This window comes from Dasypus novemcinctus, chromosome 27 (genome assembly GCF_030445035.2).
Source record: "Dasypus novemcinctus isolate mDasNov1 chromosome 27, mDasNov1.1.hap2, whole genome shotgun sequence".
Taxonomy (NCBI): domain Eukaryota; kingdom Metazoa; phylum Chordata; class Mammalia; order Cingulata; family Dasypodidae; genus Dasypus; species Dasypus novemcinctus.
The window spans coordinates 38762719-38786796 of record NC_080699.1 but is presented as its reverse complement, the minus strand read 5'-3'; the positions used below and the strand labels follow the sequence as shown (position 1 = coordinate 38786796).

Here is a 24078-nt window from a genome sequence, read left to right as displayed (position 1 = left end):
TTTTTGAGTCCTGCTTTCTTCACCTGACAAATGAGAGAATTGAATTAGATCAGTATTTGGTGTGTGGGGACCGAGAGAAATACATGAGATTATTTAGACAGTATATTGGTGTGTTTCCTTTTTCCTTTCTTTTTTTTTTTTTGAGATATCAGGACTGGGGATTGAACCTGGGACCTCACATGTAGGAGGCTGCATGTGACCTCACTTGCATCAGCTCCCCAGAGTTGGCACCCTTGTCTATTTGCTTGATGTTTGCTCATTGTCTGGTCATTGTTTTTTTTGTTTATTGTCTGCTCGTTGTGTGTTTGTTTTTCTTTAGGAGGCACTAGGAACCAAACCTGGGGCCTCCTATGTGGGAGGCAGGCACCCAATTTCTTAGAGCCACATCTGCTCCCTGCTTGTTTGTTTTTGCTCGTTGTCTACTCATTGTTTTTGCCCACTGTCTGCTCTTTGTTTGATTTTTCTTTAGGAGGCACAGGGAACTGAACCTGGAATCTCCCATGTGGGAAGTGGGTGCTTAACTGCTTGAGCCACAACTGCTCCCTGATGTGTTTCTTTTTTTTTTTTTTAAAGATTTATTTTTATTTATTTAATTCCCCCTCCTTCCCCGGTTGTCTGTTCTCTGTGTCTTTTTGCTGCATCTTGTTTCTTTGTCCGCTTCTGTTGTCAGTGGCACGGGAAGTGTGGGCGGCACCATTCCTGGGCAGGCTGCACTTTCTTTTGCGCTGGGCGGCTCTCCTTACGGGTGCACTCCTTGCGCGTGGGGCTCCCCTACGCGGGGGACACCCCTGTGTGGCAGGCACTCCTTGCGTGCATCAGCACTGCTCATGGGCCAGCTCCACACCGGTCAAGGAGGCCGGGGTTTGAACCGCAGACCTCCCATGTAGTAGACGGACGCCCTAACCACTGGGCCAAAGTCCGTTTCCCAGTGTTTCTTTTTTATAGTTATAATTTTAATATATATTACCAAGACACAAATAGTGCGTCAAACTTGTGCAGTCACAGATAATATTGCTTAGCATTGGGCTAAATTTCTTAAAGAAAAAAAGTTGATTTCAAGACTAATATCCAGTAAATAAAAGTACAGGTCATAATCAGTTGTCAGAAACATTTTTAGAATTGTGTGCAACTGTCTGACATTTGGAAACCCTTGAACATATTATCTCTTAGATTCTTTCCCTTTGTAAATCCCTGTAATGAATTGATCTCTTTGTACTTAAGCAATATGGTCTTTCAGTGGGAAGGTTGCCGAAATGATTAGTAACCCAGATATTTTTAAATTATCTTTTTATGTGTCGTTAGGTCTTTATGTTCACTGTTGCTAATAAACATATCTTCTCTTTTTTTTTTCCTTTCCTGTGGCTTCAGCTCAGGGAGTGGACAGAAAGGATGTTTAAACATCTTCGGAAATGGTGTGTTACTCGCATTTTTGGGCATTCCCGCCAGAGAGCAAGGCTGGTCTCCAAAGATGGAAGGTGCAACATAGAGTTTGGCAATGTAAACACACAATCAAGGTTTATCTTCTTTGTGGATATCTGGACAACTGTGCTTGACCTCAAATGGAGATACAAAATGACCATCTTCATCACTGCCTTCTTGGGGAGTTGGTTCCTCTTTGGTCTTCTGTGGTACGCGGTAGCCTACATCCACAAAGATCTGCCAGAGTTCAATCCTTCTGTCAATCACACCCCATGTGTGGAGAATATTAATGGCTTGACCTCAGCTTTTCTATTTTCTCTGGAAACTCAAGTAACCATTGGGTATGGATTCAGGTGTGTGACAGAACAATGTGGCACTGCCATTTTTCTGCTTATCTTCCAGTCCATCCTCGGAGTAATCATCAATTCTTTCATGTGTGGCGCCATCTTAGCCAAGATCTCCAGACCTAAAAAACGTGCCAAGACCATTACCTTCAGCAAGAATGCGGTGATCAGCAAGCGGGGTGGGAAACTCTGTCTTCTAATCCGTGTGGCCAATCTCAGGAAGAGCCTCCTTATTGGCAGTCATATATATGGAAAGCTTCTGAAGACCACAGTCACTCCTGAAGGAGAGACCATTATTTTGGACCAGATCAATATCAACTTTGTGGTTGATGCTGGTAACGAAAATTTATTCTTCATCTCTCCCCTGACAATTTACCATGTCATTGATCACAACAGCCCTTTCTTCCACATGGCAGCAGAAACCCTTTCCCAGCAGGACTTCGAATTAGTGGTGTTTTTAGATGGCACAGTGGAATCAACCAGTGCTACCTGCCAGGTCCGGACATCCTATGTTCCGGAAGAGGTGCTTTGGGGTTACCGTTTTGCTCCCATAGTATCCACGACCAAGGAAGGGAAATACCGAGTGGATTTCCACAACTTTAGCAAAACAGTGGAAGTGGAGACCCCTCACTGTGCCATGTGCCTCTATAATGAGAAAGATGCTAGAGCGAGGATGAAGAGGGGCTATGACAACCCCAACTTCATCTTGTCAGAAGTCAATGAAACAGATGACACCAAAATGTAACTATCTTTTCAGCATGGGTAATGCAAAGTCTCTATGATGCCTCATGACTTAGAAACATTATGAGGCAATCAAAATTTGGGAGTGTGAAAATAGGACAAAAGTCTTCAAAGTCTCCCAGTATATTGAACCCCATAATCATGATCCTACAAGACATACTGTTCTGCAAAGCAACTGTAGTAGAGCATGCAATGTATTTATATGAAGCTGGAACATGAAAGACCGATAAGAGCTCACTTGTAATCTTCAGTATGATTATTTGAGATTATGCAATGTCAATGGAAATGGGCACTATCGTCAAAAGTCTCAAGTACAAGCCAAACAAAATCTTTTCAAAAATCTCTTTGAAGAAGTTACAAAAACATGAACAGGGCAAAACACAATTCTCATTTGATTCTACTGAAATTAAAGAAACCAATTCTATTCTAACATTGACTTATATCAAAGGATAGAGGAGATGAATTAACTAATCAGAGAAAATTAAGAAAAAGACTGCTATGCAAAATCCAAGTGTGTGGCTCTCATGTCCTCAAGCTCTGGCTCTGTTTGAGGAGGAACAAGGGAAAGCATGGCCCATGGACTCTGCAGACAGGATCACTGGAGTCCAAACCCACTTGGTTTGGACTTGGGTGCCGGGCCCCAAGTTATTTCACACACTAAACTAGTGCTCCAAAATCTCTATGAACACCTTTCTGTGAGACAGAAGCCAGGATGTGAAAATGGTGGTGGTTATTGAAAATGGTGGTATTGGATGAGATCAGACTCACAAGTTTGTTAAAAGATTATTTCCTGCTCCCCAATGAAGAGTTTGAAGGTGTCAAGTCAGTCTAGGAAGTATCGCTAATGCCTCTGAAAAAAAAGTTTTCTGTGTTTCTCTACCTATGTGTTTGACTAAAATGTTGCTTATAAGGGAGAAGTGTGAGAGGGAAAACAATGAGATGTGACCCCACAGTGGGTCTCCGCTCTCTGAGAACCAACCCCACATGCTACTAGAAGAGACCAACATATATGAAGGATTTACTTCTAGGGGAAGGCTTTACTGTGAAAACTTGCTTAGTTCCCCACCTACACTATTTCGAATGTATACTGGAAAGGATGATACACAAAGCTGCTTATGAATCAAATATTTTTGGTATGTCGATTAATATATTAAGTCTTGGAAACTATGCATGCACTCTCCAAAAGCATCAGTGGTTGTGCATTCATTGTGACAGACCAGCTGGAGAAATCCTCTTTCTGAGGGTGGACTTTCTTCTGTGGTGGGGGCGGGAGGGGTAGGAATGAGGCAAAGAAGACACATTCGCTTCCCCAGGAGGAAGTGAGCTCAGCTGCAGACACGCCCCTTCCCGTACAGCTCCATCAGATCACTCCCGGGTGAGTCTTTGCACGGACAGCGTAAGCTGCTGGCTGTTGTCGATGGGGGTGGCTGTGTTTTCTCAGACTGAAGTTGAATTTGATGTGTCCACGACTCCTGGTGGACCACAACTGGCCCATGGAAGGCAGACTCTGTGCCCCCGAGTGTGTGGGCACCACATGTCAATCTCCTGACAACACAATAGGAAACTGGGGAGTAGTACACAAGCTTGCAGGAGCTGGAATTCTCTGCCCGCCCACTTTCATGGGATTTTATGACTCTGTGGTCCCTTTTATAAATTGGAGAGGAAATGTTCATTCACATCTGAACACACTCCTGATCAGTTTCCTGCTCGTTGGCAGGATGCTTGGGGCCTGCTGGAAATGAAATGATTATAATCAAATTCCTTTCTTTTTTTTAAAATTTATTTTTCTCTCTTTATTTTTTAAATGTTACATTAAAAAAATATAAGAGGTCACGATATACCCCCCACCCCCCTCACCCCACTCCTCCCACATCAGCATTGTCTTTCATCATTGTGGGACATTCATTGCATTTGGTGAATACATGTTGGAGCACTGCTGCACCACATGGATAATGGTTTACATTGTAGTTTGCACTTTCCCTCAGTCCATCCAGTGGGCCATGGCAGGACATACAATGTCCGGCATCTGTCCCTGCCCACCCAGGACAACCGAAGTCCTGTAAATGCCCCCACACCACATCTCTTCTTCCTTTTCCCTACCCTCAGCAGCTACTGTGGCCACTTTCTCCACATCAATGCTACAATTTCTTCCATTTCTTTTGATGGTTAAGAAAGACGGGCAACAGGCTAGAATCTTTCAGGTTGGTATTTTCTTCTGGGCTTGTCTGTCTGCTTCCAAATATTTATTTATTAGGGTCAAGACACTTGCCAATTGGAGTCCCTTTCCAGTGGAAATTCCCATGGATCCTCTGCCACCCATTAACAGACTTACATCCAATAGGACCCTGAGGAAATGAGGCCCAGGACAGGTCACTTTTGATCATCCTGAGAGGTGGCTGGAATCCAGAAGCGACATAAGAACCCTGGACATTTGGAGAGAGGAGTCATCGAGGGTATGGGAGTACAGTGAATGAAGAAAATAAATGGGAGAAGGTTCTGGAAAGTCAACTTGCCTGTAGGTTCATTCCAGTGCTAAAGATGTGGACTAAGTAGACTTTGGGTGGTGTGGGGCCCTTCAAAGTTGCATTAAAGGCAGACTTTTTATTCCAGTCAGTAAAATATTCCCAGTTGGATCTGACCACATCATCACGGCTATTGCTACAGGCGCGCCATCTTAGTAGATCTACTGATCTGTCCATTTTTGAAGCAATTAATATTTTTTATTCCCTCCAAGAAAAATTGCAACCCATGCTGGCTTACTATAGTTGTAGTTTTCCTTGTTACCGATTCCCTTTGAGTTTGCCAGTTTATCTCTGTTGCTATGGGGTTTTGATTTGGAGAGTCTGAACCTGGTGGAACATTCCAGGACTTAGGTTGACTCAAACTCCCATATTTAGATTGAAGAACTGGGAAGCTGTCTTCAAGAGAAAAGGCTAAAGATTTAACAATGAGTTATTCCTGAAGACAGAAAGGCTAGAAGGAAAAGGTCCCTTCTGTGTTGTCACAGCGAAGAAGCGAGATGATTGGAGTGCCAGTTTGTCAGTTTGTTTCCATTGCTAAACAGCAAAGGAGAATTTCCCAGAGGCTCATGTGGAAGGTTGAGGAGATGGGGCCAAGTCTCCTTCTAAGATTTTTCATAAAACGGGAGATGGGTCCTCGGCTTTATGAGTCTGTGACTGGCATTAGGGGGAATCTTCCCCTCTCTAGAACAAAAGTTATGAAAACCTCTGATGGAAAGAATGCCGATGCGGCCCTTGGCCCCACCCCTTGGCCGTTATTGTCTGCTCTTACGGGAAGTGCATGTCAATCAGAGCTTGACAGGGGAGATAGAGCATTTTATTTTGGAAGCCAGAAGTTTGAGAACAATGACTGGAATTTCCTCTTTCTGTCCAGCAAGGGCTGTTTGTCATTGGGGAGATAAAAGTCCAGGGGTAGGGAATAAAGGTTATCGGGAGCTGCGGCAGCAGAGAGCCAAGTGGGGGGCACCAGCCGAGGAGGGGTGATGGAGGAAATCTATTTCAATGCCTGTCATTAAGTTTCCATTAAAAGAACATTCAGTTAGGAATTCAAAAATAATTTAATCTCCCTAGCCAGATGCACCCAGCTGGACTCCTTGGAGCTGAGCCCTAGAGGGACATTTGCACCGAGGCTTGGGGGACTAGGAGCTTGTGTGGGCCTCATCTGTGTCTCCACCGAGCGCGTCCCGGATGGGGCTGGATGTCTTAGAAGACACAAGTATCTTTCAGGCCAGTGTGAAAGCCCAAGACGTGTGCTGCGGTAGAAAAAAACTGATTAAAGAAACTCCTTGCTAAGACGACGACTTAGGTTCTGTTTTGTGTACTTGATCTCATTTACTTTTCCCAGCAACCCTATGAAGTCAGGCAGTCGAGATAAGCACCTCGTCTGGAGCTGCTGGCCAGTAGACGGCAGGGCTGGCTCAAACCCAGGTGTGTCTTGACTTTGCCCACGTCTGTATCCTAAGATGATCACCCCGAGAGAGACCCCCAGGGCCCTCAGACCTTGACCTGGAACCCAGGGCGCCTGGCACGCCTTCCTGGCCGTGGCTTACACTTTGGGAGAAACCCCTCACTGCTCGCACAGGGTGGACCGCTGGCCAGTACCTAATGAAACTCTGGAATTTCTTGTTCTAGGAAGAGGCGGTGCTGCCCCAGGGGCTCTGCCTGGGTACCTGGAGGTTTTGCCTGGCCAGTGGGTACAAATAATTCCTACAAATACGACCAATGTATAATACATGCACTTTTACTTCTGATCCCTGAGGGAGCCCGTGGCACAGAGATAGAGAGGATCCCAGTTTTGACAGATGGGGACACTCAAGCGTCGGTAAGCCCGGGAGAAGGGGGCTTGCGTTCTCGATTCATGGCTCTGTTCCCAGCACCCTGTACAGTGCCTCGTGTTTCCAGTTTTTTTTTTTAAGTGAGTATGTGGATGAATGGGCGATTTCCCTGGATCAATATGACTGCCAGTGGATTTGAGCCCGTATCAGTCCAGTGAACTTCTGACCATGCTTCACCACACACTGAGGGGCCTTGATATGACTCAACTTCACTGTGCCTTGGTGGGCTTATCTGTAAAATGGAACTGTGGATTAGGATTAAGGAGGATCCAATGGAATAATAGATGGAAAAATCCTTTTGGACTGCTGATGCGGCCAGATGGGGTCGGAGCAAGGAGCTGGAGGCAGAGGGGCCTTGTGGGGAGCACTGGTCTTTGGGGAGGCTTTGCCAAGCAGTGAGTTCACCCGGACGAGACGGGAGGAGGTGTCAGAGGGATGCACAAAAGAGGGGCCTGTCTGATTGGGGATCGGCCAGGGCTGGTGGAGCGTGAGCGGGATCCCTGTGACTTTCAACCCCGCAGGTGCTTACTGAGGCCGGGAGAACAAGGAGGCCATGTCCTGCCGGCGAGCAGGACCACGGGGCTTCCCCCAGTGGGGCCGAGCGCTTAACAAACCGCGCGGCCTTCGGCAAGAAAGTATTTGTTTTCTTATGCAACATGTTTATAGTGGTTTCAAAATAACAACATCCATGTCACCGCTGACCACAACACTGCGATTGTAATTTTTAAAATTATTTGGGATTTTTGAAAAATCTTTATGATATAGCCCACGTGGGAGGTACAGCGTACAAACGCTTTTAACGTCACACGAAGTCGTGCTTTGCTTTGTGTGATTATGACCAACTTGGCATAGTGTTATGTTCACTTGTTTCCATTTATTTCCCATTGTTAGAGCTTATTTATTTATTTTTCCTTTTTTGACTTCACATTGTTTACTTTTGTTTATTAAGCCAAGAATTTGTGTGGTTTCAACATCTTATAACTTCCCTTCCTGTAGGCTACACTCTCATATGCCCTTCCTCTGCCTACTTAAAGGGAGCCATTCTTATCAGTTTTATCCTCCTGCTGTTTATTGATAAAAATACAAGCAGTACCTAGGTGTGTTTACCTACCCCCTTTTGTTCTTACACAACAAGTGGCGTTCTAGAAGCTGTTTTGCAGTGGGTTTTTTTTTTGTTTCTTGCGCTTTTTTTTTTTTTCTTCACTCAGTGTATCCAGCAGCTTGCTCTATGGGGGTAATTCTTGATGCAAATCCTCCCCCTCCACACACACACTTTCCTCTAGCAGGGTTTTGCAATAGCAGCTGGAATCCTGTCCCAGAGCCTGTGGCCCCCTGTTTTGTGCCTGAACCTGGCCGTTGTGAGTTCCTCAAAGCCTGCTTCTCCTTGCAGGGGACCCAGCAGGCATTTACTCCACCCACCCAGCCTGCAGGTGAGTCGGGCTCTCAAACCAGGCCCTGGGGGATGGACGATCACCAGGGCCCACCAGCTCTCCTAAGCTCAGATGGCCCTGGAGTTTGGCTGGCTAGAAAATCCGAACAGGTATCCTCAGGCGCTGCACTTCCCTTCCCGTCGGAGGGCTGAAGTCTTGGCCAGAGGTGAGGAGGATTCGCTTTCCGCCGGCTCCGATTAAGGTTCCTGGACCCTTTGGGGGTCGGGAGCCACGGAGCCCACCGTGTCATGCAAAACGTGTGCATAAACACGCATCTCCCCCACCCCGCCCGTGTGGCGAGTCTGAGCCTTCCACACCCTTTTCAGAAAGTTCAGACGTACGGGCCGGGGAAATGCAGAGCCTGGAAGACAGGAGACAAGAGGCGGCCAGCTCTCTGCCTCTGGGCACACCGCACCTGCTGTTCTTCTGTAAGGGAGAAAGGGTGGGACAGGAGGACACGGCCACCCTGGAAAGCGCCCTCGAAGGGCTCCTGCCCAACGCAAATCCTGCGCCGCCGCTGGCCACCTGATGCTGGGGGCGGTGCCCCCGCTCCTTGGGAGGGGGCTGCCAGGGCCCCCCTCCCCACCCTGGGCTTTCTTTAGGACTGTGCCTGAGGCTCCGGGCCCACCAGACAACCTGCAGCTGCTCTGCCTCTAGTACCTACCCCCCACTGCTTCCACGCAGCCTTGGCTAAGCTCCCTGAATCTTAGCTTTTCATCCTGTCAAAACCCAAATGAGATAACCACCAAGCGCTATGCCCATGCCAGATGCTGCTACAACCCCCTGGGGCCAGGACGTCACCCTTCGGGGTTCCTGCCTCCCCGCCCCCCCCACCCCCGGGGCCCCCCACCCAGTGGCTCCTGACTTGCCCTGAGCTTCTCCCCGTGCCCATGGCTCCTGCCCTTCTCTCTGGCCACTGGGCACACCTTCCCTCCGCCCGCAGTCCCTCTTCCTCTGACTAGGTGTCGGGACCACCCAGAACCCACAGCTGTCTCCAGCCCGTGACCCCCACCATGCCGAAACTGTGCAATTCCTCTCCTAGGGCCACTCCTTGTGTCTCATCTGAGGCAGAAATGATGCCAATTACTTGTCCGTGCCCCAGGAGTACAATAAATGCTTATTTAACATTTCCGATGCTTGCTGGTTGCTTGAGCTCAGCAAGAACCTGGAATGGGTTCAAATACCAGCCTTTGACCATTATCCAGTCGCCCTGGAATGGGTCGTGTTTATCATCTACAATGTACTTACGTATATTTGAGCTCAATGGATCATTCATTTGTTCTGAAACAGAAAGCTACTCATCTAAAAGGGGGAGGGGAAGGTATGAAAAGCTATAATATAATGCATCATAAATATCTTATGCTAAAGGAAAAAAATGGGTAGGAAGAAATCCATGCTACAAACGAAGTATGAAAAACGTGCTGGGTGAGACAGAGGCAGGGAAGGCTTCTTGGAGGCGGTGGCATCTGATGTGGGCTTAAAGGATGGATAGGATTTGAAATAGGGAAGGGTGGAGAGCAGAGAGGCAGGGCACAGTGGGCATATGTCCCAGATAAGACGACAGGAGGGTAAATTTGAATGGGCTTCTGGAAAATGATGCACAGGTTTAGTGTCCAGAGAATCAGTGTGTGGTTAAAAGGTGGAAGAGTTAATGGCAGGCAGCCCTGAACCCAGAATGCTGAGCTGTTGGTCAACCACTGGCATCTCTGAGGGACAATGACATGATTAAACCTGGATTTTAGGAACATGTCTCTGGTGTTGCTATATAGAAGAAATTAGAGATGGACACTGGCCTTCTAAGGAGGCAGGGTAAGTGTTCCCATTCCCATTTTTCAGGGTGGGAATCCGAGGCTCGGCTACCTCGAGACTTGCAGGTCACATAGCTGCGGGGTGGGAAAGTAGGGGTCAGAGCCCAGGGCTTCTGTCTTAGTCAGCTCGGTTCTCTTTCCTGAGCATCAGCTGTAAACCTCACACCTGGGGTTCACTCTTCCCCAGAACCATTGGGCTAGGGTGTCTGGGGAATGGAGAGGACACATGCCCTTGGGCTGTTCTTTGGGGACACAGAAGCTGTAAGCATCTGCTTTTGCAGCTGGCATTAGAGGAGCCTGGGAAATCCTCCTCAAAGAAGGCAAGTGGCATCTCGGTGATGGGAGAGTCAACATCCTCCAGAGAGATGAGACGAAAAGTAAGCGGTTCACTAATTAGTGGACTGTTTGGGACACCAGCAGAGGTTTCTTTAGCTGAACAAAAAGTGGGAATTAGAGACCATAGTTTTCCAGATAGGCATCCCAGCTGACACATCCTGATCCTGTGGCTTCCTCTTAAGGACTTATCCTGATGAGAGCATGAAATAATAAAATGTAGGTAATAAAGGAGGAACCATAGATACGGTGTGATATTCAGGGGCTTTGAAGACAGACTCAGATCAAACCTCAGCTTTCCCATCTTGTTACCTTGAATGAGTTCTTAACCTTTCTGAACCTTTTTGTTTCAATTTGTGAATAATAATGCCTTTGTTAAAGAGTTACTGCTAGGACAACAGATAGTAAATTAGTGTTTAAAGCCCCTATCACTGAGCCTGGTACAGGACCCCAATAAATGGTAGTCTGAGTGATATTGATGAAGATGTGACACTGATGATGATGGTGGTGGTGGTGGTGATGGGCAGGCACGGGCAGCATGGGTCCTGGATTCGTCCAATACCCCTGCCCTGAGAACCACCGTTCCCATTCCCTAAATTCCTCCCCTTGCTTTCTGTTCTCAGCCTTGGTTTTTATGCTGGGACAGACTCTCACTCCTACCGCTCATCACTGCTTCTGCTTCTTCTGGGGACGCACAGAACCCTAGAAGCTTAGCGGTGAAAAGAGACCAAGCAAACCCTAGTCTGTTGTTTTACAAGTGGGGAAACTAAGGGAGGAGGTGGCACCCCTAAAGTGAACAAGGGGTCTTTGGGGACTTGGGAAAGTGCCGGATTACAGACCTGAGTTTCACACCATTGCACTGCATGGCTTGGAGGGTGGAGACAGGTAATATTAGCGAACTGACTGGAGGAAGAGAGGAAAGGACGAGGAAACCTACTAAAGTGGTAAATCATGAACAAGTCCACCCTCTCTGCTAGCGCAGCATGCTTCTGGCCAGCAGGTGGCGCCATACACCTCCAGATCACGCAAATGACCCCGAGCTGGTGGACTAGAGTTTGCCGCCAGCAGCTGTGGAGCCAGGGCTTGTCATGCGCAGAAAGCTCTCTAGTGTTCAGCACATTTGATAGAGGAAGACATTGCTAGGTGAGAAAATGACTGTGAAAGACTGAAAAACTAAATTATAATACAAGTGTAGAGGTTTCTAACTCTAGAGAGACTGGGAAGGGAAAAGAAAGAAGTATTTATTGAGAATTTATTAGATCCCAGGTGCTTTACAGTTTCCCTCACAATAAAGACGAAATAATATTATCCTGGCCTTCCAGGTGAGAAGACTGAGGCTCAGTCATGTTAAGAAGCCTCTCTAGTTTAGGTGCTTTGCAAATATATATTCACTTCATCCTCATGACAAGCCTATAAGGTATGAATCACCCCCCATGCAAGCACAGGACAGACTGGTGCTACATTCATGGTTTTTTATTTTTTATTTTTTATCAGTAATAGGCCAATTTCTGTTTCCTAGAGGCCTGGGTTCAAATCCTGTCTCTGCCAGGTGCTTTCCTATGCGGGTAACTTAGCCTCTCTGAGTCTTAGCTTTCTCATCTGGAAGATGAAGATAATCAAACCAACCACATAAGGCTGTTGAGCTCGATTGGGAAAACATATGTGAAAGGACAGAGTTAATTCCTATTTTAAGGGATTATTTTTTACTGCAGACCCTAATCACTTAATCCAGGTTAAATGTACCCAAGGGTGTTGGCTTTGGGATTATCTGTGGTGTCGAAAAGCCTTGGTGCACCACAACAGAGATGTGTTTGAACGCAGCGCGCTCGTGCTATGGTGAAACACGGGCTACCTTCCACAACTGTCTTGGCACCGAGTACAGTCCTGGAGAGCCCACTTACTAGGTCACGTCAAAGCAAGGTGCTGGGGTGCCAGGGCGTCCTGACCTAGTCTGGGACATCAAGGAGAGCCTCCCTGAGGGACAGACAGCAAGGTGAAACCCGAGGAGAAGGAGGAGACAGGCAAACGATGGGGAGGGGGACGGGACCCAGGGAGGGGCCGTTCCCAGAAGAGGAAACAGGACCAAAGTCAGGACGCAAGAGCACAGCTTACAAACCACATTTTACAAACGTGGAACAATTTGAGAGTGAGTTCTCAAAATGTCAGAGGCAACGAGTGCGCATCAAAATTCTCCATGCTCTTCTCTCAATTTTGTTGTCTCTGCATGGATGTCTATTTATGCATATGCGTATACAGGAGTCTCAGTTTGTCAGGCTGCTATGACGAATAGCACACAATGGGTTGACTTAAAGAACGGTTGTTTATTGGTTTGTGGTTTTAAGCCTGGAAGTCCAAAAGTCAAGCCAGCAGCGATGTTAGCTTTCCCCCGGGGCTGGCGGCCGTCTGCCGCGGGCTGCCCCCCACCCTCGGGGCTCCTTGGCTGGCATCTTGGCCACACAGCCAGGTCTTTCCATGCGTCTGCCCTTCCGGTTTTCTGCCGGCTTCCTGCTTCTTTCTCCCTGTGGTTTCCTCTAACTGCTGTCTTTATAAGGCCTCCAGCCATATGGACAAAGACCCACCCCCTCACTCAGTTGGGCCCCACCTTAATTAAAAAGGACATCTTCACGCGATCTTGTTTCCAGTGGGCTCACACCCACAGGAAGGTGGGTATAAGAGTAGGGACATGTCTTTGCTGGGGTGCCTAATTATTCACCACCGCATGTATATTATATATATACACACACACACATACAAAAGACTTGGAAGAAGTCACCACAAATCCCTTCCTTCTTCCCTCCCTCCTCCCTCCATCGGATGTTTTCTGGGAGCCTACAGGGTCCTTGACAGCTAAGGTCAGTAGGGTACTGCTAGGAGCAGAACAGCCAAGGCTTCTGCCTTCATGGGGCTTATTTTCTAGAGGGGAAAGAGAAAATAAATAAATGCAAGCATTGGAGATCATTTCAAACAGCGATGCCTGTCTCAAAGGAAATTTGAAGGGGTGACAGCAGGCAGAAGACCTGCTGTGTGGAAACTGCTTTAGTGAGGGAGGTGAGGCAGGCTTCTGAGGAGGCAAGATTGAAAGCTGGGAGAACATTCTAGGCCACCAGCTCTCAACCTGGACCGCACTCTGGAATCCTCTGGGGAGCTTTGAAAAAAATACTGGTGATTGTTAGGGGTACAGCCTGGACATGGGGATTGTCATAGTAATTTCTTTTTTCAAAATTAGTAAACCTTTTTTCAACTTCAAAACGTAAAATAACAGACAAAACGCAGCTTAACTAACTAGGAAAACTTCATTTTTAAAAAAATCCTGCCCAGGCACATTTATCTTAAAATCCTAAAAACAAACTCACTTGTTTCTCCAGCGTTCAGAAGGAAGAATAAACGAGCAGATTGGTTAAATGACATGGCCAAGGTCTCCTTGTCAATGAAGAAAAAAATGCTTGATTATATTCACATGTCATTATAAACCCCATATTCTTTTGACCTTTGGCATTGATCGAGTACCTTCTTTGCCTTTGCTACAAAAATATTATACTATTACTGTTAGCTATAGTCGATAGTTGTATTTTTCCATGTATCACCATATTCTTACCACCTGGTAATAGAGTAACATTCTTGCATTTATATTGCTAACCACAATCCTCACCCACCACTGAAATCACTACATTATACAGTCCCTAGATTATCCTCTAGCTCTCCTAGTTTACATGAACACTCTTAGTAATTTTTTAAAATGCTCCTGGCGATTCTAACACCCAGCAGGACTGGAAATGACTAGTCAGTCAGTCGAGGCGGAAGCAGTTGTAGTGGCTCACAGTGATTATCTTTGGGTGGTGGCAGAGTGGTCTTTTTTAATATTCTGAGTTTTACAAATTTTCCATAATGGCCATGCATTTCTTTTATAATAACTTGTAAAAAAAAAAAAGGTAACTTAGAGACAGTAAATTATGGTCTCTGGAAGTCAAGATTTGGAGAGAGGCTTGGACGCAACCTGGGACATTTGAATTCTAGCCACCGCTGAGCTAATAAACAGCGGTGCAATTCTGGGCAAATTGCGTGACCTCTCTCCAACTGAACTCTGTAATTCTGTGACTCTGTGAACTTGAGCTATGCCTGAGGAAGAACCAACAGCAGCCTGGACAACTTGAAACCTACCTGTGGTCGTCGGAATGTCCCCAAATAACAGCTACTTCTAAACGTGCACGTTTTAGAGGCTCTGATCAGCTGCTGCTTCTTTTATTTTTTAACAAATCAGTTTTATTAATACATCGTAATCAAGTATAAATCCATCCAAAGTGTACCATCCGTGGCATTTGGTATAACTGCGTATTTGTGCATTTATCACTTCAATCATTCTTATAGTCCTTTCATTATGCCAATAATAATAAATAACAAACTAAACTCATCACCTCTCCATCTCTTTATGCTTCTTTTTAACGTCTTTTTTCTGTTAACCTAATTTCTGTTGTTTTCTGTCTGTTGAATGAAACCCAAAGAGGTGGGCCCCACCCTTCCCTCTCCTTGTCCCATTTCCCTCAAGCTGACCCCGCTCCCCACCCAGCCCCAGGCTCTCGGCCCAGGCGAGGCTCCTGCTTGGCCTCCGTCATCTGCCAGCTCCAGGCCCTGTTTCCCAGTATCACTCCTTCTCCTCGTCCACCTCCACTCTGAGAAGACAGGCCAGGAAGGAGGCGCTGGATGCCCCCCTCAAGCTCCCAGGACCCACTGGACGTGAGGAGGAAGGAAAGACGTTTGCTCCCTGGTTTGGTTTGGGCTCAGCGCAGTGGGGCTGGTCCCGGGGTGACGTGCCCTGGTTTCTGCTGAAGGAGAGGACAACGAGGGGGTGGGGTGAGGGTCTGGGGTGCGCAGAGAGAGCCCTCATCAGGTCTGTCCTAGGAGCCGCTTCCCTGCCGCTGGCCCCTGAGCAGGCGCTGGGCCCACGGGAGCCGAGGGTGCGCATCTCTTCCCAGGGCAGCCTCCGGCGCTGTCGAGAGGGAAACTTGAACTCGGCCCTGGTGGAAGTATTTAGACCTCGGAGCTCTGCCAATGCCAGGAACTGGGACCCTCTCCCACCCCCTCGGGGGCCCGTTGCTAAGCACTTGCCAGCACACCCCTGAGAGTAGCTCCCAGTCCTGCCCATGCCCTGGTCCCGTGCCTCTTATCAGTCCAGGGTCCCTGGATCTGGAATCCCACCGGCCTCCGGAGTCGGCATCTGCAGGTGCCCTAAGCCCACCTGAAGACCCTGGCGCTGAACCCTGGTTTTCTAATGAGAGGTGGGAACCAATGGATTACATGCCCTTGGAGGTCATTTCTAGCGTGGAGGACACCAGCTTGCCGTTGCCACCTGCTGTAGTCAACGGTTGGTGACGGTGGCTGCCATGGGGCAGTAGCAAATCCCTGGGAACAGCCGTCGCCTCCTGATGAACCATCACTTTTGGGCACACCTGCTGACTCGTGTGCTGGTGGCCCAGCCTCCTGACAGACTGCCACCCTGACTGCCCCTCCCTCCTGGGATCCAGAAGCCAGTGGTTTCCCTGAGGCTGAAGGCACCCTCCCCCTGGGATGGAGTTCCCTCTACCTAGCCACTCTCCTTCTGGAGGTGACCTCTCAGGGAAAGCCGAAGAGCACAGGGCATAGGAGGTGTGGGTGGGTGATCTTCTATGCCCGGGGGGTGGGAGAGGGAGGGCTCCCTTCTAGATCCTGCAAAGTCCTTCTAGCTCTGCAGGGGCTGGCTTGGGCTCACTGCCGCCTCATCACTGCAGCCTGAAAGCTATGCCTTGGGGAGGAGAGGCCATCGCTGCCGAAGGGAGGCGGAGGCAGAATGCTTCCGAGGAGGCAGCATTGCCCTGCGACGTGGCAGCACATAGCATCCTGCCAGCAGCGTCCACGGGCTCAATGTCTTCTTCGGCCATTTGCTAGGTTGGCTGGGTTGGGAGGCCCTGATGATCAGTACAGAAGCAGGAAGAAGCACCCATCTATGGTAGGAGGCTCCCTCCCCTGCCTCTGTCTGGGTGGCCACTGCACAGGTTCTTCTGGAGTGGGGCCCTGCTGGGATCTGTTTCTGCCACCTTTCTTTTCTTTTTCTGTTGTCTTTTGCCCTCTTCCTTTCTGACCCCAGCTCCCTCCTTACCAGATTTCCAGAATCGCTACGAATCAGGCCCTTCTCTGGCTCCAACGCTTCACCCTTGGCAGAGGAGCGCCCCCTCACCCCAAAGCCTCTTCAGGATGTTGGTTATGGCCCCAGCACTGGGCTTTCTACACGGGCTGAGAAGTGGGATCCGCCCTCACGTTTTCCTCCTCTGGCCCTCCTCCACCCAGCCACCCACCACTCCATCTTGGAAGGTGAGGTCTGAGGTGTGGGGAGGCAATAGGGGGTTCTTTCTAGAACCTGGGGGAGGGGGGGTGAGAATGCCTGGAGCGCCAGGGGGAGGTGCGCTGTGCACTTACCTGCTGTAAGGTCTTGCCTGGGAGGGGGTTCTCTAGCACATCCTGGGCAGGAGGCAGGAGGCAGGGAGAGGACTTGCTCATAGACTAGAATGGGGATGGGGGGACCCAGAGAGAGGGTTGGCCAAAGTGTCAGCTTCCTCCTGGGCCCACCTCCAATCTCTCCCCGAATTACCATGATCTTTTTTTTTTCTCTCTTTATTTGTATCTTAAATGTTACATTCAAAAAATATAAGAGGTTCCCATATCCCCCCCATCCCCCCCACGCCTCCCACATCAACAACCTCTTTCATCGTTGTCCCACATTCATTGCATTTGGTGACTACATGTTGGAGCTCAGCTGCACCACATGGATAGTGGTTGACATTGTAGTCTACACTCTCCCCCAGTCCACACAGTGGGCCATGGCAGGACATACATTGTCCAGCATCTTTCCCTGGCAGTCCCCTCCCGGCTTTCGGGGTCGGCCAGACGCCGAGCGCGGGCTCGAGCCCCGCAGCCAGGCGGGGCGCAGCTGGGCGGGCCGAGCACCCTCCCCGGGGGCGGCGGGGCGGGCGGGTGCGGTGCGGCGCGGGGGACGGCTCCGGCTGTCTGCGCGCCGCGCTCCCCAGGCAGCGGGAGGCATGGCCGGCCTCCAGCGGGCCGGCAACTTGAAAACAAAAATAAAACAGAGGGAGAAGAAATAAATACCAGGAAGCGCGCCCGAAGGCCAAAGAAAACACCGCGCGCAGCCTCCGCGCGGGCTCCGAGCCTGCCGCCGGGCCCCGCGCCTCGGGCACCCGGGGAGCCTCGTGCGCCCCTGCGCGCCGCGGCCCGGGTGGCAGACACCAGAGGCGGGGTGCGCGCCGCGAGCGGGGCCGGGACGCCCGGGGGGCGGGTCCTTGTGCTGGCGATCGTTCCCTTCTGCTCCCGTGGACCCCCTTCCACGAGGACCACCTGGTTGTAATCAGTGACACCTATTTTCAGAGGCATTTGTCTCCCTCTAGGCAGAGCCCGCGGCCCTCCCGCCAACAGAGGCCTGCAAAGGGGCTTCTCCAGGGGCGTGATGCACAGAAAGCTGGTGGGGGCGGAGGGAGGAGGGGGCAGGGGAGCCCGCGCGCTGGGTGTCAGCCAGGAGACGCCCCCCCCCCCCCGGCCGCCCGCCTGCCAGATGGAGGCATCCCTCAGACCCGCTGCTCCCCCCGCCTGGGTGCGGGCGGCTTTCCCCAACAAAACACTCGGAAAACGCGGAACCTTCCTTTTCGGCACCAAAAGTTGCCGCACAGGGAGTCTTCTAGAAACTCCTCTTGGGTCCAAAAGTCTTGTCTAATCAGGATGGCCAGGTGCATACGGGGCCTAGCCCCCCAATTTCCCCCCACCATACCCCCCAGGCCACCGGGTGCTCAGAGCGCCGAGGATGCTGCTCATTCCTTCTTCGCAAAGTGGGAATCAAACCTGGCTCATCGCAGGGTAACCGTTCATGGAAGAAATGGGCTCTGACCCACTCCTGTTCTCAGATCCTGGGGTATACCATATCCCACAGAGACCCCTGCCCTCAAGGAGCTTACCCTCGGGGGAGGGGGAGGCAGACGAGAGCAGGAGGTAGGTCAGGAAACTGGACAGCGCCAAAGCACACTTGTACAAGGCAAAAAGGAAACGGGTAAAGACGCTTTGAAAACTGTGAAGCCTTCGTGTATCAGCCCCGAGGTGGAAACCGCTCCCTCTGGAGCTGAGGTTAAGGGCTGGGTTCGGGTGGAAGAAATGTCAGAGCCACTCATTTCACAGCCTTGGAATCCTCTCCATTAGGCTACGTCCCTGGGCCACTGTAAAGGTGCAATGATGTGGGACATTTTCAGGACTTAAAGTTGTCCTGGGTGGTACTGCAGGGACAGATGCTGGACAATGTATGTCCTGCCATGGCCCCTGGGTGGACTGGGGGAGAGTGTCAACTACAATGTAAACCACTGTCCATGTGCTCCAAAACGGATTCAGCAAATACAACGAACATGCCACGATGATGAAAGAGGTTGTTGATGTGGGAGGAGTGGGGTGAGGGGGGTGGGAGGTATATGGGGACCTCTTATATTTTTTGAATGTAACATTAAAAAAAAAAAAAGAATAGAATAAAGAAGTCAGTCAGATTGTCTGAGGACTGAATATTAAATAAAACCCATTGGAATGCCAAAAAAAAAAAAAAAGGATGCAATGAAATCCCCTAGCACTATGCACTCACTCACTGATAAGCACCTCCTCCCCCGCCCCCCCCCCCAAAGTCGAGTTTTAGTGCAGGCACAGGAGCAATGCAAGAGCTTTTGGTAATAACACATTTGCAGCCTTTCCATCACAAAATTTTAAATTCCAGGTGAAGCATGAGGGTGAAGTGAGCCCAAGAAGCTGGCGCTTGGGAGTCCTTTCCTTGGAGATGCTGCCGTGGGCCCTTTAGACCCCAAACCCCTTCTCCAGGGGGAGGTTTGCTGGCTCTGGCTATTGGGGATGGCCGGGCCTGGGCAGGAGATTTCTGGAGGCCCATAGCCTCCTGGGGGAGAGGCCTGGGCGGTTTTGTAACATGTGCCCCTCCTGGCCCCCTCTCTCCAACGTCTGACCCAGGGACAGCCCACCCACGGAGTTCAGCTAACCTCGAGTTGTCCAGAGGTTCTTTGCTCAACCAAGGGTGAGAGGAATGAGCTAGGCAAGTCGGACCTTGCCTCTCCAACATTTTAACTGGAAAATACAGAGAGACAGAGGGAGATGTTGTGGAATGACAAGTCAGATGAGAGGAGAGCCCTCTCTCAAGTGCCCTGTGGCCGGGAGTAGCTGTCTCGTTTCAGGCTCCATGAGGCCTGGCTACACAGCAGTTCCTTTTTGCCCCAAGCTTCCGTTCTCTCTCAGTGCGTGGAAGTCTCCGGTAAAGTTCCTGTACTGGAGGGAGCCCGAGCAAAGACCTGTCCTTTACAACCCGAAGAACCTACCTCCTGTGTAGTCTAAATAACGTAGGAATGTCCTTGGAACCAGACGTGGTCAGGGGTTGGGTGGACAGAGGACAACACAATGATGGCAAACGCTTCAGAAGATACAACTGCGCGCCGTGGGAAGGTCCGTGTAAAACCCTGAAACCTAACTTCTCATCTCCTAAGGCTGTTTTCTGGGTCCTTGGAGATGTCTGGGAGGGGATGTGACTGATTTACTTACTACTCTTGGGGTTGGGCCAGACTGGGCTGTATTTATGTCACTTCTCTTCACCAAGAATGCGGCTCTCGCCCTCGGCAGATTGTGCTCAGCCTGCATTAACTCTGAACTTGGGCTCAGACAACCCGGTGAGGGTCATTGACCCAGGAAAGATTATGATAAAAGGTTTAGGGGCAGGAAGAGGGGCCGGGTGCTGGAATTTGGGGTAATTGAATTTGCTGTGCAACCAGCGTTTAGGACTTGGGTCGTGCGCTGGGCCTCTGGTCGTAAATCCACCGGACCAGGAAATTCCATGGATAGGCCAATCGTGCCATTTTTCTCAGAGATCACGATGCTGGAGGATTTCACAAGGGGTGATTTCCACCCCCCGGAGTCTGAGTAAATGAAAATTTTTGCCTGGAGATTTTTTATTTTGTGGCCTGGAAACCAAGTATCTTTGCCCTGATCTTTTTGTCATCTTTTCTCCTAGGAAAATGAGCAGGCCCTCTTGTGAAGTGGATGCTTGGCCACCAGCTCAAATTACCCTAAAATACTGGAGATGAAGCAGGTTCCCTCCAGGGACCTCCACACCTGAGTGGGGAAGTGATCTTTTTGACTCTCTCCATTGCCTTTGGCCGTTTGCCTGTGCAAAGCTAGGAGGCCCTTTGGATTTAACTCTCAACAAACTGAATATCTGATCTCCTGAAAACTAGGTATTTCTTACAAAGTAAGATTTAACCTAAGTGCACGTGGCATGCACATATGATTTTTATGGAGCCTCAGGGGTTTTCTGGAAACTCTACAAATATTGATGACATGCCTCTTGGAATTAGCTTAAATTTCCAAGAGGTAGGGAATTGCTTCTCCCAGGAAGCAGGTCTCCTAAGGGTGCAGGGCAGCTTAGGGACTTTGATGCCTTTGACTGTGGAGCTCAATGTGGGATAGGAAAGCCTTGCTTTCCTCTACTTCTCCCTCTTCACTCCTGTCTGCCCAGAACCTTCAAGGGTTGGCCTTGAACGCAAATGGAAACCCTTGCATTTCAGTGCTTGGTTGATGCCGTTTGAAATAATGGATCCATTGGTGTTTCGTGTCTTGCCTTCTAATCAGGTAATCGCTGAAGTTGTAAAGATTCAACATTAATCGAAAAGGCTGAAAATCATCAGAAATTATTTTTTAAAGAGGCTGAAAATCATCAGAAATTATTCTTTTGAAGGCAAGTTTAAGCTAGAATCCAATAAACTATGCTATTCAGAATTTAGTTGCAAGTTTGCATTTCTTCTCTACAGATTAAGTTCCTGTATGGGATAGAGAGTTTGCATGCCTCACCTTTGAAATTCTCAGGTAGATGTCTGATGCAAATTCGTCTGCTAATGGTCATATGTTCTATTCTGATTGTTGGATTTTTTAATGGCAAAACTTTGAGTTACTCCAAAGCAGTAGGAGACCCGAAAAAGGAGAGAGAAAGAGCAAAGGAAGGGCAAGTTGTCAGCCGTGGTTGAGGCATCTGGAAAGTATTGCTGGAACATATGCGGTACTTGATTAAACATTTCAGAAAGCCGGGGGCTTCTGGGCAATATAATCAGTGGGGAAAGAAAGACCACGTCTTCTGGGAAACCAATTAACACCAATCACTGACTCCGTAAAAATGGCCAGCGGCTTCCAACAGTGTTGTGGTCTTATACTTAAGCTCTATCTTTCCCGCGTTTCTCTGGACCTGACCGTGCTCATCCTGCCTCTCAGAACTGCTGGGTGGTGATAGTGGGCACTGGTGACTTTCTGGCCAGCAGGTGCCATTTGACAAACGGCAGACGTGCATGGGATTCTCCTGGAAGCCAGGCACCTGCCATGTGCTAGAGATTTAAAAAGAAGGAGAGATGAGACCCAGTGCCTGCCCTTCGTGTACATAGAGTCTAATGGAAGCCCAGATCATCAAACACAGATAGTCCTGGGCGCCTCTTGTCTGGATGGGTGTTCACGTCATCCAACAACGGAGTTAAAAAGTCATGCCCTTCATCGCCTTCGCCTGCCCCAAAGACGTGAAATCCTTAACCCAGAGCATTGCTTCTCCAGATTTCAAGTTTTCATTTGCTCTGAAGACCCTCACTCCTGCTCCGTCCCCGTGCAACCCTCCCCCCTCCCATCTCTCCTTGGACACCCAGAACAAAAAAAAAAGTCTTCATTTGCTCCACTACTCCCCATCCCCAGCCAGCTCCTAGCTTTTTCATCTCTCTGGCTAACAGCTCCTGGCATCCCTTCTCTCTCTAACTGCACTCCGGATTTTCTATCTTGAAAGATGCAGAGGCCCTGCATAGGTGGAAGTGGAGGAGGATGCAGAAGCAGCAAAACCACAAACTGGGGCTGCTCGGAGCCCCTCGTCCCTACCCACGGCCAAACACGTGCACGCGTGCCGTTTCAGCCGTATATCCAGGCATCCTTTGCTTTCCACCCTTTCCTCTGCCTCGTTCCCTTCCCTGCCCTTCCTTCCCCTTCCCCTCCAGAAGGACTTCTTCTGTAAGAGCAAGGCAAGGGTTGGGGGCATTGGCTCAGAGATAGGGGTGGGGAGGTGAGTCTGGACAAGGTGAGCGGGACTCCATGCAGGGGGACAGGCAAGAGGCTTTAGTGGCCAAGTGCAATAGGAGAGCGTCCCTGCGGGGGGGGGAGGGGGGCGGGGTGCAGCCTGTGGAGGGGCCAGGCCTGGGCAGCATTTGGAGGAGAGGCGGCCTGGCCTGGGGGGGTCAGAGTCCGAGGGGGGCAAGCCTGATGCCCTTGGAGGGTGGGCCAGGAAGCGAGAGCCCCAGCAGGGTGGGCACTTGTCTACTCGGGGCCTGGGCAGGAGAGGAGACTGGGTTTCCACAGGAGAAGTTGATCAGGAAATGAATAAAGATGGTTCACAAAGCCATGTCTCTTGTCGAATGAGGGAATTACTAATATAAAAGGGAAAAACACTAAGGTGAACCCAGTGGCGATGGATTAGAATGGAACATATCTGAGTGGATCAAGGTTTTATATAGAAAGAAACGTGCATGTATATAAACAGGGCAGTGTATATATGTGAGTGTACACACGCGCATACTTGATGTGTGTGTGTGTGTGTGTGTATATATATATATCCATATTCTTTAACTCTGTCCACTGCTAACACCCAAGCATTGGCTTCTAAATATCATTTTCCATTGAAAGGAACCAGAACACCTGGGAGAAATGGCTGATTTCAGGGCTGGAGCAGGGAACCCAAAATATATTGTGGGAGAAAGCAAGGAAGTGCTCAGAGATTGATGGGAATATGTCAAAGGACACTAAAGCAGCTTGGATGACTTCCCCCGGGGACAAATATGTAATGATAAGAACATATCATAGCTATCAAATAAAACAGGAAATGATGAAGCTATAAAAATATAAATATGTGAATACATTGAAAGTCTGATGATGAATGGGATATTTGCATCATTTCAAAGTATCGACCCACAGAGTTCTTATTGATTCCCAAGGGGAAAAGTAACTTGACAGTGGAGAGGCCTCTCGGATGCCACCTTCAGCAAACCATCAAAAGGAACTTCATCCGTCACGGGATAAATAGAAATTTTGGGTGCTCCAACAGGCTGTGATGAGAACGAGCATCACCTCTGCCACCTTCTTGCCAGAGATACACAGCCTAATCCCAACCAGGAAGAAATGCCAGGCAAACCCCAATCAGGGCATATTCTACCCAGTCACTGGCCCATGATCTTCAAAACTGTCAAAGTCACAAAAGCCAAGGGAAGATGGGAAATGTTACAGATGAAAGCTACATGACAGCTAAACGTAGTTTGAGATTCTGACCTGGATGCTTTTGCTACAAAGGACAGTCCTGGGATAGTTAGCAGAGCACGGGCCAGGCTAATTACAGATCCATGCTGATTTCCTGACTTTTACGATTGCAGTGGATTCCGTAGGAGAACATTGCTGTTAGTAGGAAATACGCACTGACGTATTCCGGGGTCATGGGGCACCAGATTGAAATTTACTCTCAAAATTTGATTAAAAAGATGTTTGTATTGTCTTTTTACTGTTTCAACTTTTCT

The 24078-nt window shown here is 49.2% G+C and overlaps 1 protein-coding gene across 1 annotated transcript in view; it reads left to right on the top strand.

Annotated features, from left to right (window-relative positions):
* Window positions 1-9418, top strand: part of KCNJ1 (potassium inwardly rectifying channel subfamily J member 1) — a 39912-nt gene extending 30494 nt beyond the window's left edge. Inside the window, exon 2 of the mRNA XM_058289046.2 lies at window positions 1369-9418. Coding sequence (XP_058145029.1) covers window positions 1390-2508 — 1119 coding nt within the window. The 5' untranslated portion in view covers window positions 1369-1389 and the 3' untranslated portion in view covers window positions 2509-9418. The remainder of the gene's footprint in view (window positions 1-1368) is intronic.
* Window positions 9419-24078: the final 14660 nt, after the last annotated feature.